Source organism: Tupaia chinensis, unplaced genomic scaffold, assembly GCF_000334495.1.
Source record: "Tupaia chinensis unplaced genomic scaffold, TupChi_1.0 Scaffold000081_1, whole genome shotgun sequence".
NCBI classification, from domain to species: domain Eukaryota; kingdom Metazoa; phylum Chordata; class Mammalia; order Scandentia; family Tupaiidae; genus Tupaia; species Tupaia belangeri.
In genome coordinates this window covers 2,000,651-2,018,165 of record NW_006159542.1, presented here as the reverse complement: position 1 = coordinate 2,018,165, position 17,515 = coordinate 2,000,651, and the positions used below count along the sequence as shown (strand labels likewise).

Below are 17,515 nucleotides of genomic sequence, written 5' to 3'. Positions count from 1 at the left end.
AATTTTTTTCCTTAAGAGCAGTGTTGTCTTGAAGTTATCTTGTTGATTATGCTATGAGTAAAAATAACAAATTACCTTTTAATGGCAAGTCTGGGCCACTGCCAGATAAATTCACATTTATTGCAATAAGAAAAGACATTTTTCATAAGAAAAACTGAATTTTCCCACAATTTTTCTAAAATTGAATGATTACATGTCTATGTTCTTTCCAAAATCTTAAGCATATAAAATTTAAAGCTATGTTTTTATATAGCTTTGAAAAATTGACCTCATAGTTTGAAACTTGGTTTGTCAGCTATAGAAACTGAGATAAAGGTTACAAAATATTGTGAAGTTATTATTAAAATATTACAAGCTAATTATTGAAAATTATCTTAAAAATTTTGTCTCTTTGGTATTTAATGGTCTTTTTTTAAAGAATTATTTTATTAACTTTATTTATTTATTTAAATTTTATCAGAGAGGTACAGAGTGAGAGAGAGAGAGAAGAGAGAGATGGAAAGTGAGAAAGCAAGCCACCAGGTCCAAGACTTGAACCATGGTTGACTATGTGGGAGTCCAGATCTCTTAACCACCATGCCACCTGCTAGGCCCCTCCTGATTTTCTTTAGAAACAATTTATTTGTGGTTCTTAGCTCTCTGTGTCACTATTCTTTTTCTTTCTGCTTCAATTGTTTGATTCTTTTTTCTTTTTTAGAGAGATTTTTTTTGCTATAGAATGCATGTACTTGTTAGAGAGACAGAGAGATAGAAAGACAGAAAGTGAGAAATCATCCCCCAGAGCAGATGGCCACATTCTTCTCCATTTTCCTCTTGGATTTTGAGCATGCACATATTTGGTGTGAGTTTTAAGTCGCTGGGCCTGGGACTCAAACCATGGTAGACTATGTGGGATCCAGTGAAATAACCATTACACCATCTGCTGCTCCACAACTGTTTTATTCTTTATTGCCTGTCAGTTCTGACAGTACTTGTGTGTGTGTGTGTGTGTGTGTGTTTTCAGAGGGGAGGGGTCTGAAATCAGCGTGGTTCCTTTTCCAGGTTGCCAGAACCAAAACACTCTGAGCAGAGTGGAATGAAATGTCTGAGTGTTCTGAGAAAGTGACCTCTGAGTTAGATGTCTTAAGTGAGTGGAGATAAAATGAATACCTGATAGTCAATGATCTTTCTTAAGATCCTTTAAATAATACATTCTAATAAGGGGTCAAAGTGGTGACAAAGTGATAAATAGTAAAGTGGTAAAATGAACTGTTCTGTGAGGCAATCCCAAAGGAGAAAGTTCCTGGTTCAAGTCCAGAGACCTCCCTGAATATATCAGGCACATGCTTGCCTATGATCTGGGGCAGACTAAAGGCTGGGTGTGGATCATGGCAGGACCTCATCTCTCTTGTGTCTCTCTCCCTTTTTCTCTCTGTGTATCTTCCATTCATAGAATAAATAAATAAATAAAAACTTAAGTGTATGTGTCTATATAAATAAATAAATAAATAAATAAATAAATAAATAAATAAATAATGCATCCTAATAATTTTTAAAACCGAGATAGCGAAAGCAGAGGCCAAATGGTGGCATGGTGTGAAGGCTGCCAGCCCTCATCTGAGACCTCTCAGAGTACACTATGCACATGCATGTCCGTCATATGGGTGGGTCGAAGCTGGAGGTTGCATTGAGGCATGGAGGGCCTGTCAGGCAGGCTGTCTCCTTGTCTCTCTCTTTATCCTTCTCTCATTCAGGGAATTAATGAGAGAATTAATGAATAATAAAGATAGGAAGAGCAGAGTTGACCTTACATCATGTTTAGCTCATACTAGAGAAAAACATCATTTGAAATAAAAAGAAGCCTTGTACTAACCACCATGTTGCTAACATTGCTAAAAAAAAAAAAGTTGGAACGCATCACTATGCCAGCACTTCTAATTTAATCATAGCTCTAAATAGTCAAGAGTACACCCAGAAAATAATAGTGTATATCTAAGTCTGGTGTCTTTTGTGGTTAGCATCTTTCTGACATAACCTTAGATAGCATAGGTGGTTTCTCTTCTTAGGGGAAACCTTCTATATATAGTGTCTTTTTTCCAGAGGCATGGCTTGAAAGGAGAGTAATGATGGCTTGCGACATGATTGCAGGTATGGCAATGAAGCTTATGAGAAGAGCTATGTCTGTTCAATCTCTTAGAAGTAAATTAAGAGGGACCCTGTGTGGAAGACATATAAAGGTTTAGAAGCCACTTATTGGGTTGTTGGAAAAGTCATGACATAGGGGCCAGCAGGTGGCATGGTGGTTAAGGGTATTGGGCTCCCACATGGCTGATCACGGTTAAGAGTTCTAGACCTGGCAGCTTGCTTTCTCACTACCTCACCCCCTCACTCTGTTCCTCTCTGGTGAAATTAAAATAAATAAATAGGATACATAAAATAATTCTCTTTTATTTTAAAAAAGAAAAGTTATGATGTATTTTTCTGTTTTTCTGTGCAAAAATGCATCGTGACTTTTCTGAAAGCCTAAAAACTGTCAGGTTAGTACATAATAAAAGGCAGGGATTATTAATGTATAGAAGAATCTAAGTGTAGAAGCACAGATTGTTAATGTATAGAATCGAAGTATTAAAATTCGTGTCAAAGGATTAGAATTTCTTTCCTCAAGAGCTATATTGTCTTGGAGTTATTTTCCTTCACCTTTCTTCTGCTTCATACTCAGATGGCATGATCTTTTATATGGCAAAGGCTGCATCTACACACACGTATGTACCTTTGCTTATAATAAATGCATGGGCAAAGACTGCTGTTTTTTAATCAGACCCTCATGCCTATGGGTTTTCCCTATGATATAGCTTCTGACCCTTGTCATATGTAGTAATTCAGTACATGTGAGGACTATATGGTTTCTTTATTACTATTATTATTAATTGCCAGAGGATGTGTGTGCTTGCTGGAGAGAGGGAGAGAGGGAGGAAGAGGAAGGTAACCTCTGATGGGATGTGGTCACACTGCGTCCCTTCTTCTCCATCTCTCCATCCTGTTAGGATTTCAGGCACAGACACACACATGCCTAGAGTGTTTCTCAAGCTGTTGGAACTGGGACTTAAACCACAATCAGGCATGTGGGATCTGGCTCCTTTAACCACTAGGCCGTGGTGGCAACAGAGTAAAGCATGAGCACCAGGACAGGGCAACTTTCTCCCCACAATGAGGAACTTTGGTTAAAGTGGTGGAGTGAGCACAGTATCAAGTTCTCCCTCCCCAAATTCTCCTAGGATGACACCTAGACCATGCTAAAAAGGAGACATCCACATCAGTGCTACCTATCAGGAATAGGTGGCAGATAAATAAATGCAACCCATTTGCAGCAGGGAGATTTCTGCCAACCGTAATGGCAATGGGGGAAGATGTTGGGACCTATTAAACTGGACACAATCTAGCCTCTTGAGAACAAGCACCCAAGTGAGCAGCAGCAGGGCCCTGCAAATGTGTGTTCATGTTTGAGAGGCTCGGAGACTGCTTCTGACATGTAAGGCAACACCAAGCCAAAAAGTAGGTTTCAGCCCCACTCCTAGATCAAGTCTTAGATCAAGCACAGAAGCAGAGCATGGAGCCTGGCCGTGGAGAGGGGAATTTCAAGCTCTGATTCATAACAGGTAGTTAGAAATATGAGTACAAAGCTAGGGAGAGAGTTTTGAGGTAAAAATAAAAATTTCAGCATAAGGGTGTTATGTATAGCCAATACAGACAGATGAGGTTACTAACGGTGAGTATAGATAAAAAGAGATATGTCACTTGAGGATCGAGCTGAGGGATATTTCAACATTAAAGAGCTAGGAGAAAAGAAGGAACAATAAGAAAGAAGGAGAGAACGTATAACTCCCAAGATATTTTAACTGTTCCTGAGAGAATTCTTGATCAAGATGGCAGAAGGAACTTCCCTTTCCTCTCAAGATTTCATTGCTATGATGCTAAAAGTTTTCAAAGAAGAATCAGTGTATGAGAAATCCTGAAGACATTCTGTGTGCAATCACTTTGACAAATATTTGGAAAGCAGAGAGTATCTTCTGTTCTTATCCATGGTGAATTCAAGGTACAGAAATAGTAAACTGTAGTTTGCAACATACACAAGCAAGGTGCGGGTGGAGGTGAGAAGTGATTTCATGTGTATAAAGGCCCCCTGCTCTGAGTCAGTAGATAGAGAGAGCGGGGATGGGCCGTGGGTTGTTAAAAAAACAATGGTCAACTAGAGTTTACTGTATTCAGAACAGGTGAGCTGAGAGGTGTCACTGCTAGCTGAGTCATATTTCCAACTACCTGTTATGAATCAGAGCTTGAAATTCCCTTCCCCATGGCCAGGCTCCTTGCTTTGCTTCCATGCTCATTCTGTTCTCTGAATGGATAGATTTTCCTGAGAAGGGTGGGTCCCTGGTGTGAATGGTGAAGTCAGGTTGGGAGGCAGGGTAGAATATGGGGAGGCTATTGGGCTCTCTCAGGGAATAGAAGCAGTCATAGGGTAACAACTCTTCCCCAGGAGTGAAATAAACCAAAGTATTGGGTTGTCAAAAAGTCATGACATGGTTTTCTAGGGAAAAATGCATCATGATTTTTCGAATGACCCAATATTATGTCCTCAGAGCAGTCTTTTATTTTATTTTTTAGAGATTTTTGGCATAGGGCCCGTGAGCTCACCAGAAAGACAGAGAGAGACAGAGAGACAGAAAGCAAGAAATCACCCCCCAGGGGGGATGGCCACGCCACAATCCCTTCTCCTCCATTCTCCTCTCGGGATCTTGGGCACGCCCACACACGAGCCTGGCATGAGTTTAAACCACTGGGTCCGGGACTCAAACTGCGGTTGACTACATGAGAGTCCAGTGACATAGCCATTACGCCAACTGCTGGTCCCAGAGTAGTCTTTCATCACTTTGGTAATTGTGGAACTTCAGGCTGCTTCTATCTCCCCATTAGTCACCTGGGCAGAGCCCACTGACAGCCATCCCACAGAAGAGTGGCAGAGCTGGGAGCACATCCCAATGAAACTGCAAAGTAATCCTCTCCTGCTACCAACACTAATCAAAAAGCTCTTCATTTGAAATTATGTATAGCAGACCAAATATCACCAGACATGTAGAAGACAAGAGCATGGAAAAAGAGAGGCAGAACAAAGAGGAAGAAGAAACAATATAAGGGAAAGAAAAGAATGTAAATACTCTGTGGTATTTCCAATGACATTTCCATAAAATAGAGGAAATAAAAAGAATTAATGCATATTCAATATATTACTGAACTGCAAAGAGAAGGTAGCACAGTGGTTAAAGCACTGGATCCCACATGTTGACTATGTGGTTTGAGTTCTGGACCTGACTGGTTGAAAACATGCTGGGTGCATATGCATGTATGCTCAAAACCCAAAGAGAAGAGAGGAGAAAGGATTGTGGTGTGGTCATCATCCCTAGAAGGTGATCTCTCATTTTCCTCCTCTCTCTGACCTTCTGCAGTGAACACACATGCTCTATGGCAAAAATCTAAAACACTTTTTTTTAGTTAAAAAATACATATTACCCAACTAAAATAATCGAGTGCCATTATTTGTTACCAATGCATAGATATTTATGTGATCACATAATTGTGCAATAGATATTTTTTCATTTTTCTTTCATGTTTAGAATCAACATACTGCTTTTGTAAGAAAAAAAGGAAATGTTATTTTAAGGTAAAATAGGTATACTCTATTGTATAAAGTATGACAAAGACTTAATATGCTTTTTATAAAATGATTCATGGGAACCAGCAGTTAGCGTAATGGCTATGTCGCTGGACTCCCACGTAGTCGACCGCGGTTCGCGTCTCGGACCCGGTGGCTTAAATCTCACGCCGGGCGCATGTGCGTGCGTGCCCAAAATCCCGAGAGGAGAATGGAGGAGAAGGGATTGCGGCGTGACCATCCCCCCTGGGGGGTGATTTCTCGCTTTCTGTCTCTATGTCTCTCTCTGTCTGTCTGGCGAGCGCACACGCCCTATAGCGAAAACCTCTCCAAAAAAAAAAAATTCATAATTCAATCAGAAAATGAACACAATAGAAGAGTGAACTGTAGATAATTACCAAAATAAAACCAAAATGAAAGCATCCAAATCTAATTTGCTATAGAACAGAATACAATTACAGATTCTAACAGCATCTAAATAGGCATATAGCTGACGTTGAGGGTAGGGAGGAAGGAGAAGTGATGGAGGATTATTTGGAAGCTCTAATTTTAATCTTGCATAGGTCAGAATCAGTAGGTAAGCTTGTGTAAGTATATATATATATGAAAGTTTTAATAAACAATATAACAGATAAAAAGTGAACTGGTATCCATGAACAGGGGATTCGAGTACAAGTGTTTTAAACTGCCCATCTTGGGGTCAGCAGGTGGCATGATGATCAAAGCACTGGACTAATACATGGCTGACTGTGGTTCAAATCCTGGACATGGCAGCCTGAAAGCTCATGCTAGGCATGTGTACTTGCATGCCCCAAATCCCAAGAGGAGAATGGAGGAGAAGGGATTATGGCAAGGCCATTTCCTCTGGCGGGGGCGCGGGGGGTAATTTCTCACTTTCCCTCTCTTTGTCTCTCTCTATTTCTCTCTGATGGGTGTAGACCCTCTGTGGAAAAAAAAAAAAAAACAACTAACAAACTAAAAACAAAATACCACCCATTTTTTTTATAAAGAGTTGTTTTATACTTTTAAAAAATTGAGCAACTCAGAAAAAGCAATGCAAGTGTATTTGTAAGTACTGCAGCAGTAGCCACCACAACTACTAAAAATAAAAAATAAAAATAAAACTGATACAATTGACTAGCACTCAGACCAGGACTAGAGATGGATAAAAGAGATTTTAAATGTATAAGCCTTTGATTTTTAAAAAAATTTATACCCTTTTTGAGGGGGTTTTAAAAAACCATGTGTATAGTTTGCTTTGATGAATTATAATTATTTACAAATAAATTCATCAAAATTGTAAAGGATTTTGTGAGTTTATAAAACTATCATAATGCTGATATAAAACGCTAACAGAAGAAAATGTTAAATTTTTAATTTTAAAAACTTAAAATTTGGGAACCAGCAGTTAGCATAATGGCTATGTCGCTGGACTCCCACGTAGTCGACCGCGGTTCGCGTCCCAGACCCGGTGGCTTAAAACTCATGCCGGGTACGTGTGCGTGCGTGCCTAAGATCCCGGGAGGAGAATGGAGGAGAAGGGATTGCAGCGTGACCATCCCCCCTGGGGGGTGATTTCTCGCTTTCTGTCTCTATGTCTCTCTCTGTCTGTCTGGCGAGCGCACGCACCCTATAGTGAAAATCTCTCCCTCCCCCCAAAAAAAAAAATTTAAAATTTGAGTCCAAATAAATGTTAACAAACTAGACTTGATAGTTAAGTAAAAGATTGATGTGACATACTCCAAAAGAATTTATTCCCAGAACACAAGGATATCTCACATGAGGAAGTCAATTCATAACATTGCACATATTAACAAATCAATTAGGGAAGAGGTCACAATTAACAGACTGAAAATTTACCATTCTTTCAATAAAGCTTATACTTTATATATTTATTTATTTGGAGAAGTTTTGCTATAGGGCACATACACTTGCCAGAAAGACAGAGAGGCAGAGACAGAAAGTGAGAAATCACCCCCAAGGGGGGAATGGCCACACTGCAATCCCTTCTCCTCCATTCTCCTCTCGAGATCTTGGGCATGCATGCACATGCACTGGTGTGAGTTTAAGTCACAGGGTCTGGGACTTGAACCGTGGTCAACTATGTGGGAGTCCAGCAACATAGCCATTATGCCAACTGCTGGTCCCTCAATAAAGCTTATACTAAAAGACAAATAGAAGTACACATTTTTACACATGATAGAAGTGGCTGAAACATGTATGACACAATTTAACTCCTTAATATGTAAAATGCTTTTATAAAACAACAAGAAAATGATACATCCATTAGAACATACTGGCAGAAGACAAATCACAAATCAATTTGTCCTCCAAAACATTAAAATGTTCATCCTCATCAATATTTAAAGAAAAGTGAGCATAAGCTACAAAATAAAAATTTTAAGTTATATTGGCAATATTTAAAATGCTAATATACTCAGGGTTGGTGAAATGGAAGGAAATGGGCTCTCTTATCAAGCTGGAAGATGTCAACATTGATAAAATAACTACAGAAAATATTTTGATATATGGAAAAAACATTAAAAGTACCTATACTCTTAAATCTAGAAATTCCATTTTTAGAAGTTACATCGAAAGAAAGCACCTCAAGATGGTCACAAAGTTTAGCAACAGAAGTAATTATTAACACGTTACATTTTATAATGAAAATCGAAATTAAATATCAACAACAGAATAGTAGTTACATAAATGATCATAAATCCAAATAATAGTATACTATACAACTATTAAAAGTGACTTGACACATGACATGTTGATATGTGAGATGTTTGATATATTAAATGATAAAAGCAAAGCTCAAAACAGTGTAACAATATCTCATTTTTGTTTCAAGTTATCATTTATTTATTTACCTATCTGCTTACCTATCTGAAAAAGGCTGGAGAGTATTTCATTATACCAGTTGGTGTTTTATCATTTTATTGCTTTTTACTGTACATTATATATTATTTTATATCATTGATTTTTTTTCCTTTCAAAATGAACAAATATTGCTTCGCAAGAAAAACGTTTTCAAAATAAAAATACATACACATTTCCTCTTATGTGTTCAGTATGACAAATTTAATTTTTTATGAAATGACTTACAATTCAATTCGACAATGAATGCAATAGCAAAATGGCCTGCAGATAACCACCAAAATTGAAATGAATTGATGATCTAGGAACCAAAAAATATCAACCTCGCTATTTTTTTTTAAATTAAAATGAGATTTTGTTTTGTAATGACTGGATGGACGAAAGTTTTCTAGAAAAGAATTAATTTTCTATGATAGCAAATGTTTGTAGCTATGAGATCCCTTGCACAATGCAAACATGGGGACAATATATCTAGAAGATACACTACAAAGCAGAGATCTTAATATTGTGCATGTCAGTCGGCCTAGACATTCCCTTTCTCTGAATTTCCATGAAGAGATAATTAATGACATAAAAATAAGGATGATTATTACAGTATTGCTTATAATAATAAAATTAGAAAAAAACCACAAAACTAAAATGTCCACTGTCAAAAATTACAGTGTATCCATAGAATGGAATAGTATTCAGAAATTAATTTGGGTTTGTAGAAAAATACTTAATGACATGGAACAGGTGCATAATATACTATAAAGTGAAAAGAAAGTGTTCTTTTTTCTGTTCTCCTACAATACCAGAGAGTGTCTTATCTGATGTCACAGGCAAAATACTCTGATACTCTAGCTTGTTTGACATATTTGACCTCTTAAAATGACTTGCTGGTGCCTTACTGATGTCTGGCCTGGCTCTTGGTGGCAGTAGAACTGTGTCTCTCTCTCTCTTATCTCCCTTTTTAAATTTCTATACTATTTCTGCCATGGAAAAAAATCTTCAAGAAGGAAAACATACTAATAAATTATGTGTCCATGCTCCTGCAACTCAGAACATTAGGATGTGCACTGAAGAAATGTTAGTGGTGTTATTTATTTATTTATTTACCCAGCCAGTGGTCAGAAAAAGGCAGAGAGGAGAGGGAGAAAGCATTCCCAGACGGGTCGTGGTCACACCATAACTCTTTCTCTATTTCTCTGTCCTGTCGAGATTTGGGGCTTGTACACAAATCACCTGGTGTGTTTTGTAAACTTCTGAGTCCAGGATTTGAACTGTGTAGTCAGCAACATGGGATTTGGCTCCCTTAACCCATGAGACCATGGACTCAAGTTAGTAATTTTAATTTGAAAATGAAATTAGAGCTCATGAAAAATAGCATGGCATCTACTGGATGTTTTGATTACTTTAAAGTGACAATGTTAAAAAACACTTTTTTGCTATCCGTTAAAAAGACTTAGTGGTGGGGGCCAGCAGGTGGCTTGGTGGTTAAGGTGCTGGACTCCTAAGTGGTCAACTGTAGTTCAAATCCCAGAGCTGACAGCTTGAAACTCATACTGGGTGTATGCGCGTGTGTGTCTAAAATCCCAAGAAGAGATGGGTGAGCACATGCATCCTATAGTAAAGAAAGAAACAAACAAAAACTCTCAAAAAAAAAAAAGATTTAGGTGGAAAGTTAATAATATAAGGGATACAGTGTGTACTTTGAAGTCACATGCAAATTACAAATCACCTCCACATAGTTGTCAAGGCTAGTGGTTCTTGTACAATGCAGGGAAGCACCACTGAAGAGTGGTTGAGGACAAGGTCTTTATCGGTCCTAAACTAGGCTCTCTTGCTCTGTCCACTTGGGCCAGTTGCAAAGTCTGTGTCTATTTCTCACCTAAAAACTGGGTATAATCACAGTTTCAACATCACAGGGATTTTGTGAGATTTAAGCTAACATATGTGAAGGCTTTAGAATATACATGCTACATTTTCAATAAATACTAGCTGATTTTTTTTTACTATAAAGAGTTTTTGATAAGCATGGAAAACGCCTAGTATAAAAGAAAATATAGAATTCAAGGAAAATTTTGGACCAAAATTAAAACTTACACTTTACTTCAATTTTCCACAAACTTTTTGAACTCCCTTTGTGTGTTCATGGGAATAAATTCATAATCCTGGGTCTGAATGTACTCTGGGTGGAAATTCCACGAGTTGAAGTTTCTGATGTTTTATATTAACGGTATAGTTTGTATCATTTGTACACTTTGAGCCAGGCTGGATTCATTCATTTCTATAGCTCCCTTAAGGTTGGCAACATGTTTCATTGACCAAGTTCTTTGAGCCTTAGATATTTGTGATTTATTAGGATCCATTACGTCATCTATAAAGCTCTTCCTTTATTTCATGGGACCAGCTGCTACTATATTGGGATAGATGAGAGCTCTAGTTTTTATTCTAGTTTTCAATGATTTTCAATATTTAACCAAATTGAATGGCTTTCATATTTACTTACTCATTTACTCTATTTCTCTGTATTTATATGGCTCTTTTGCTTTGGCATCATGAATACCAGAGAGAGAGAGTCTAGAAGGCAGTAGAAGCTGTGAAGAAGAGACAGAAAAATGAGTGTCTACTCAGCAATAAGAGAGGGGAGCAGAGGTGCATGATAGAACAAGGGCTCTGGAAACAAGATGGTACCAGGAGCAGAAGCTGTAAGAGCAACTGTCCCAGCCTGATTCTCTGTGAGATAGTTTTATCTATTAGCCTGAACTTCTTATCTTTTTTTTGAAATAAAACTTTACCAGCTGAAAAATTCCAGACAGCTTGAATTTTGCCGAGCATATGTGACACACACATATTTGAACCACTTAAAACGTGAAATGAATATTTACACTAAAATTCTTCACTTGCTTACTGACTCCAACTTTGCTGCGTTGGCTTCTTGACTTTCTGTTTTGGACTCAAACTGTGATGCCATTCTTCATCTAGCCATTTGAAAGACAGCACCATTTGTGGACTTATTTATTTAAGAGATTTTTTGCTATAGGGTATATACACTTGCTGGAGAGAAAGAGAGACAGAAAGTGAGAAATCTCCTCCCACCCAAAAGGGGATAGCCATGGAGCAATCCCTTCTCCATTCTCCTCTTGGGATTGGGGGCAGGCATGCATACACACCCAGTGTGAGTTTTAAGCCTCCAGGTTTGGAACTCGAATTGCAGTTGACTACGTGGGAGTCCAGTGATGCAACCGTTATGCTATCTGCTGGCCCCCATTTGTGGACTTATACTCATGGCTTTAACCCAAAGCACCACTCTAGCTCCCAATCCTAAATTCTGAACTCCCTACATATGAAATAGACCATCAATAACCTCTCTTTACTGCTGTGAGAGGAAGATCAGACAGTAGACAGGTAAGTAGTAACAGCTTGAGCAGTGGTCAGTTAGACTGAAGAGAAGGGAATTTGAGCAGAAGGATTTTAGGGAGCGAAACTAAGAGAATGTTGGAAATGAAACAGAGTAAAGTCCAGGGTAATTTCACCTTTTTTTTTTTTTTTTTTCTTGATTGTCTAGAGAGACCATGAATAAAAAAGCAGGGTTCTGGCAAAGATGTCAAGTTGTTATGTTAGGCAGATTTGAAGATTTCAGGTAAGTTTTCCAGCAGGTGGTTGAAAGTTGACTTTCAGCAACTCAGACCATTTTTCTATTGCCCTAACTACCAATTAGTTTGAATTAAAGGCAGCTGGTATAGAATAGATAGCTATACTCTAGTCCCTGTTTATTTGTCAAGAAAAGTTTGGTTTATACTATATCAAGAATAAGCTCATGGCATTTATGTTGGATTAGATAATGATAAATTGTGTGGGGTTCCACTGTGAAATATTAAGCACTAGGAAGCTGGGGTCAGAGTTTTTTTCTGTTTGTTCGCTTGTTTTGTTTTAGTCTTTTTATCACAAACTACAAGACAATAGGTTAAGATATCATGCAGCAAGTTTCTAAGCAACATGATATTAATTTTATAGTCATACTGAATTAGTTTTTAAAAAGAAATAAAAAAGTCAGAATGTATGAGAACATTGGTTTGGAAATAGCTTAGAGCAACGAGTATCTTATAAAATCCCATCTAGTAAACTATCATTTAAGAAATCCTTTTTCCTTTAAGATTTTTGCCATAGGGAGTGTGTGTTCATCTGAGAGTGAATGTGACAGGGAAAGTGATAAATCACCCCTCAGGGTGTTGGCCACCCCACAATCCCCTTCTCCTCTACTCTTCTTAGATTTTGGGCATACATGCATACGTGCCTGGTCTGATATTTCAAGCCATTGAATGTGGATTTGAACCTCAGTCAGCCATGTGGGAGTCTAGTGCCTTCACTACCATGCCACCTGCTGGCCCCAACTTAAGAAATTTAATAGCCTGTGGTAACACAATTACTGGATGGCAGATTTTAAATGTGTGGCTTCAAAGGCACATAGACTTTTAAAAGGTACATATATATCTGTCAACACTGTTATTTTTAAAAGTATTGTTTTTGCCAGTATATTTATTGTGTTATGAAATAAAATGAAAATGATTGTTAAATACAACAAGAATAACAAAGTCCTGAAAAGAAGAAGATATAAACATTAAAACAAAGGAAAATACACAATAAAAATTTCAGAGAAAAAAAATCAGTAAGATACAAAAACCATAGGACTTCGAAAAACTATAGGACTAAAATAAGCAGATTTATGACAAGTGTACAGGAAGAAAAATTTCTCAAGGAAGCTCACCAAGATGGAGAAGGGAACTAAAAATCACAGTAAGAATATAGCTTGATTTGTCACTTTATTCCTTAGAAGCCCTCTATCAGTAAAGTATAACCACAACTCTGCAGAATACAAATCTGAAATTACGCATTAAATGCAAGAAAGAAGTTCAACAAAAAACTAACACCTTTCTCTAAGCAGTGAGAAAATGAGTATTTTTCCTTCTTTTAGCTTTCCGTACTTAACCTCAATGTCTTACATAAAAATATGCTACTTTTATAGCAGACGGTCGTTAACTTATTACACATGAAGCTCTGAGCCTTATTTCGCATTAAAATTTAGTTCAGCAGAGCCTTATTCTACTGCCAGCTAATTCAGGAACTGAGCAGGCCGACATTCTTTCATGTCTAATTTGTGTTACAAACTACCCCATGAGGAAGAATAGGTATCTCCTGCTGTCTGACGTAGCTCCTAGCTTGTTTCCATTCACTGGTTTACCCTGTCTTTCTATCACAGGGATTCTGCACTGTTTTTTTTTTTCCCCTGGTAAGTCAGGGGCAGCTACTCATGTCTGCTATTCTTCCCTACCTGAGTCTGGTTGGGCCCCTGCTGTAGGATTCCTCTGGCTCAGAGAGTCTGAGAGGGGTGCAGCGTTTTATCTGAGCGTCTCCGACCTTACACACTCACAGCTCCCTCTGCCCTCTCACACATGCGTTCCAGAATGCGGTGAATGCTGGTGAAACTGGGCCTGTCGGCAGGCAGCTTGCTCCAGCACAGACGCATTAGATTGTACAGTTCCAGGGGACAGTTCTCGGGGCAGGAGAGGATGTTGCCATCTCGCACGTAGTAAATGACCTCCTCGTGGGCCATCCCGTAGTAGGGCTGCAGGCCATAGGAGAAGATCTCCCAGAGGACCACGCCGTAGGCCCACACGTCAGACTCCGTGGTGTAGCGGTTGTAGAAAATGGATTCCGGCGGCATCCAGCGGATAGGGATGGCATCGTTCTCGTTAGCTTTGTAGTAATCCGCGGAGTAGATGTTCCTGGAGAGGCCAAAGTCGGCGATTTTCACCACCATGTTCTCACCCACCAGGCAGTTCCTGGTGGCTAGATCCCGGTGGACAAACTTGCGCTCCGAGAGGTAAGCCATGCCGGCTGCTACCTGCCTTGCTATGCAGAGCTGCTCGGCACAGGAGAGAGGTGGGGGTCCGGGGCTGGAGACAGGAGCCCGCATGGACAAGTCACTGTGGCTGAGGCTGCACACAGTGTGAGGGGACATGCTGCGCAGGAATTCGTTGAGGTCGCCGTAGGCCATGTATTCAAAGAGCAGGCACATAGGCTTCCCCACAGCGCACACGCCTGCAACCAAAACAGCATCGTCCGTTAGATGTTCTTTCTAAAATGACTCAACGGGAGGAACCCCGAAAAGCAGAAGACCAGATTGGAGACTATGGTCTCCGGGTTGTTTGTTGATCCCTGGCCCCATTTCTTTGTCTAAACTTCTATTTACCTTTTAATTTTCAGTGTACTGCTCTTCTAATACGTCCCAACTTCTGACCCTTCCATTAGTTTCCATCCATCAGCCTTTAATATAGGACCTAACATCCTATTTTTCAATCATCTGTTTATTGGAGGTTTCTGTAACGTTTAACACTTTGAAAGTAAAGATTATGTCCTCTTGCCCATTAAGTTCTCCACCCCTAGCACGTGTGTGGAAGAGCCAGGTGTCTGAGAATGTTTACTGAATGAACTGATGTATGGGCATTCGCTCCAAATGTGCACAGTAACCTCTCTGTTTCCAGTTACTTCTCTGGAAAATGATAATAAGGAAGATATATGAAATTTGGAAAGAATAACAAAAAACAGTATGATTCTCAGATGAAGTATTTAGGTTGCTTTAGTCAAACATTTTGAAATTTAAGTTTTATGATGTTCATTCTACAAAAATCGTAATCTAAATAGAATCTTAGATGGAATGCCAATAAGGCATTTTAAATAATAAAATATTGCTATATTGAGAGAGAAACTGAATAACTTGGATAAATTAGATGGACACAATTTCAAATCATAAAAATAGATTTATTATTATTTTCAAGCAAAAATTAAAAGTCTCTTTCAAAGAGAAGAAACAAGAAATATAGTTATCTTGGCTTATTTATTTTGGAGCTAGTTTTTAATTCCAGAGAGTTTAGCAGTCAGCATATTTATATGTGCTAAAGGGAAATCACAGTCATGTCTATTGGGTTAGAGATTTCTTCTTCAGGGTCATCTTTGGATTATCTCTAGTTGATAGGGATTTGCCTGCGTTATCTATTGGCTTTACCATTGTTCTACTGGATGAGTTGATTTTCAAAGTGTGTGTGGGACCAGCAGTTAGCATAATGGCTGTGTCGCTGGACTCCCACATAGTCAACCGAGGTTCGAGTCCCAGACCCGGTGGCTTAAACTCACGCCGGGCGCGTGTGTATGCGTGCCCAAGATCCCGAGAGGAGAACGGAGGAGAAGGGATTGCGGTGTGGCCATCCTCCCTGGGGGGTGATTTCCTGCTCTCTGTCTCTCTGTCTCTCTCTCTGGTGAGCGCACATGCCCTATAGCAAAAAAAAAAAACACCTCTCCAAAAAAAGAAAAAAAAAAGTGTGTGTGTGTGTGTGTGTGTGTGTGTGTCTGTGTCCTTCAGTTATCTGAGTAGCTGGGGTTATGGCTGAGTAGCTGGGGTTATGGGCACACACCATCATGCCTAATCTGTAGGGTAGACCAGGAATCAAAACTGGGGCTTCCATGTAGCCTCAGTGTACTGAGTACAAACATTATCCAGCACACACTGCTGCAGCTGGGCTAGAAAAGAATTCATATGCTGGGGAAAGAAAATGTGACAACATATTGTTCTGAGAAATTAAAATATGTTTTTAAGGTGAGGTTATTTAATGAGATGTTTCACTTCCTGATACAGAAAATATATAGAATATTTCTACTTTGTAATGGTTATAATTAGATACACATATTATTTATAGTCATATATGTGAATAAATATACACATATATACACACACACTTGAGCTCAAAGTGTTTTATATGTTAAAATAACTCAACCCTAACTCTTGGTTTGGACTTCAAAATAAAATTCTTGAGAGAACTGGGTTTTAGTTATCTCTGTACCCTCAAACCTGCTACTACACATGATTGGTGATGGAGTTTCAAGATATTGATAGATGAACAGGATGGATGGATGAATGAGTGGATGGAGGGATGAATGAATAGACCAGTTTAAAGATGGGAGCAGCTTATCCCATGGTATGGTGGTTAGGGTGGCTAGATTCCACGTGGCTGACTGCGCAGTTCAAGCCCGAGACTCAGCAGCTTGAGAACCATGCCAGGTACGCATGCATGCATGCCTAGAATCCTGAAAGTAAAAAATGGAGAAGGAATTGCAGCATGGCTATAACCTATAGGGGTGTAATTTCTTATCCCCTCCCATCTCTCTCCTGCAAGCACATGTACAATCTAGCAAAATTTAAAAAAATGATAAATGGGTGAATTAATGGACACATAGGTGTAAGAAAACCTTATGCCTAGTCCTAAGCTATGTCTTTAAACTTTAATGTGACATCTTGAATGAATTGTCTCACCTCATTGTTCCACTTCTTTGACTTCCAGCATATTGGGTAAGAGTCAATAACCTATAATGCCTCTTTCTATTCTAAAGTTATGCATATATCTATATTTATACCTATATCCTCCAACTCTGACTATGAAACAAGTATACGCTAGAACTAAAATGACTAAAAGCAAGGAATATTTTTTGCTAGTTGTTGAAATTTTGTTTTTTCTTAGGTCATTGGGAAAGTCATGATGTATTTTTCTATGACCCAGTATTATGCCAGAGAGCATGAAAGAGAGAAAGAGAGAGAGAGAGAGAGAGAGAAAGAGAGAGAGAATGCACTCCCATCTGGGCCTGGTAATGCTGAAGTCCTTTTTTCTTCAATTTTTTATCAAGGTCCTGAGTGTATGCGTGTGCACTCAGTGTGTTAAGCTTCTGGGACTAGAACTCAAACCCTTGGCAGCCATGTGGGATCTGATTCCCTGTGCATAACACTTAACCACTATCTTTGGATTCAACTTGTTAATGATCCTTTTAAACATACAAATATGTTCTGTAAATGCCTGGTATTCTAAATGTATAGACCTCTTTTACTGGAAATTAATTTTATGGATTTTCCCAATCCTT

The 17,515-nt window shown here is 38.8% G+C and overlaps 1 protein-coding gene across 6 annotated transcripts in view; it reads right to left on the bottom strand.

Moving 5' to 3' along the window:
- Positions 1-13,698: 13,698 nt before the first annotated feature.
- Positions 13,699-17,515, bottom strand: part of MUSK (muscle associated receptor tyrosine kinase) — a 118,813-nt gene continuing 114,996 nt past the window's right edge. For all 6 annotated transcript variants that reach the window (XM_006142720.2, XM_006142718.2, XM_006142722.2 and 3 more), the window contains one exon: positions 13,699-14,650. In XM_006142720.2, coding sequence (XP_006142782.1) covers positions 13,968-14,650 — 683 coding nt within the window. In that variant the 3' untranslated portion in view covers positions 13,699-13,967. The remainder of the gene's footprint in view (positions 14,651-17,515) is intronic.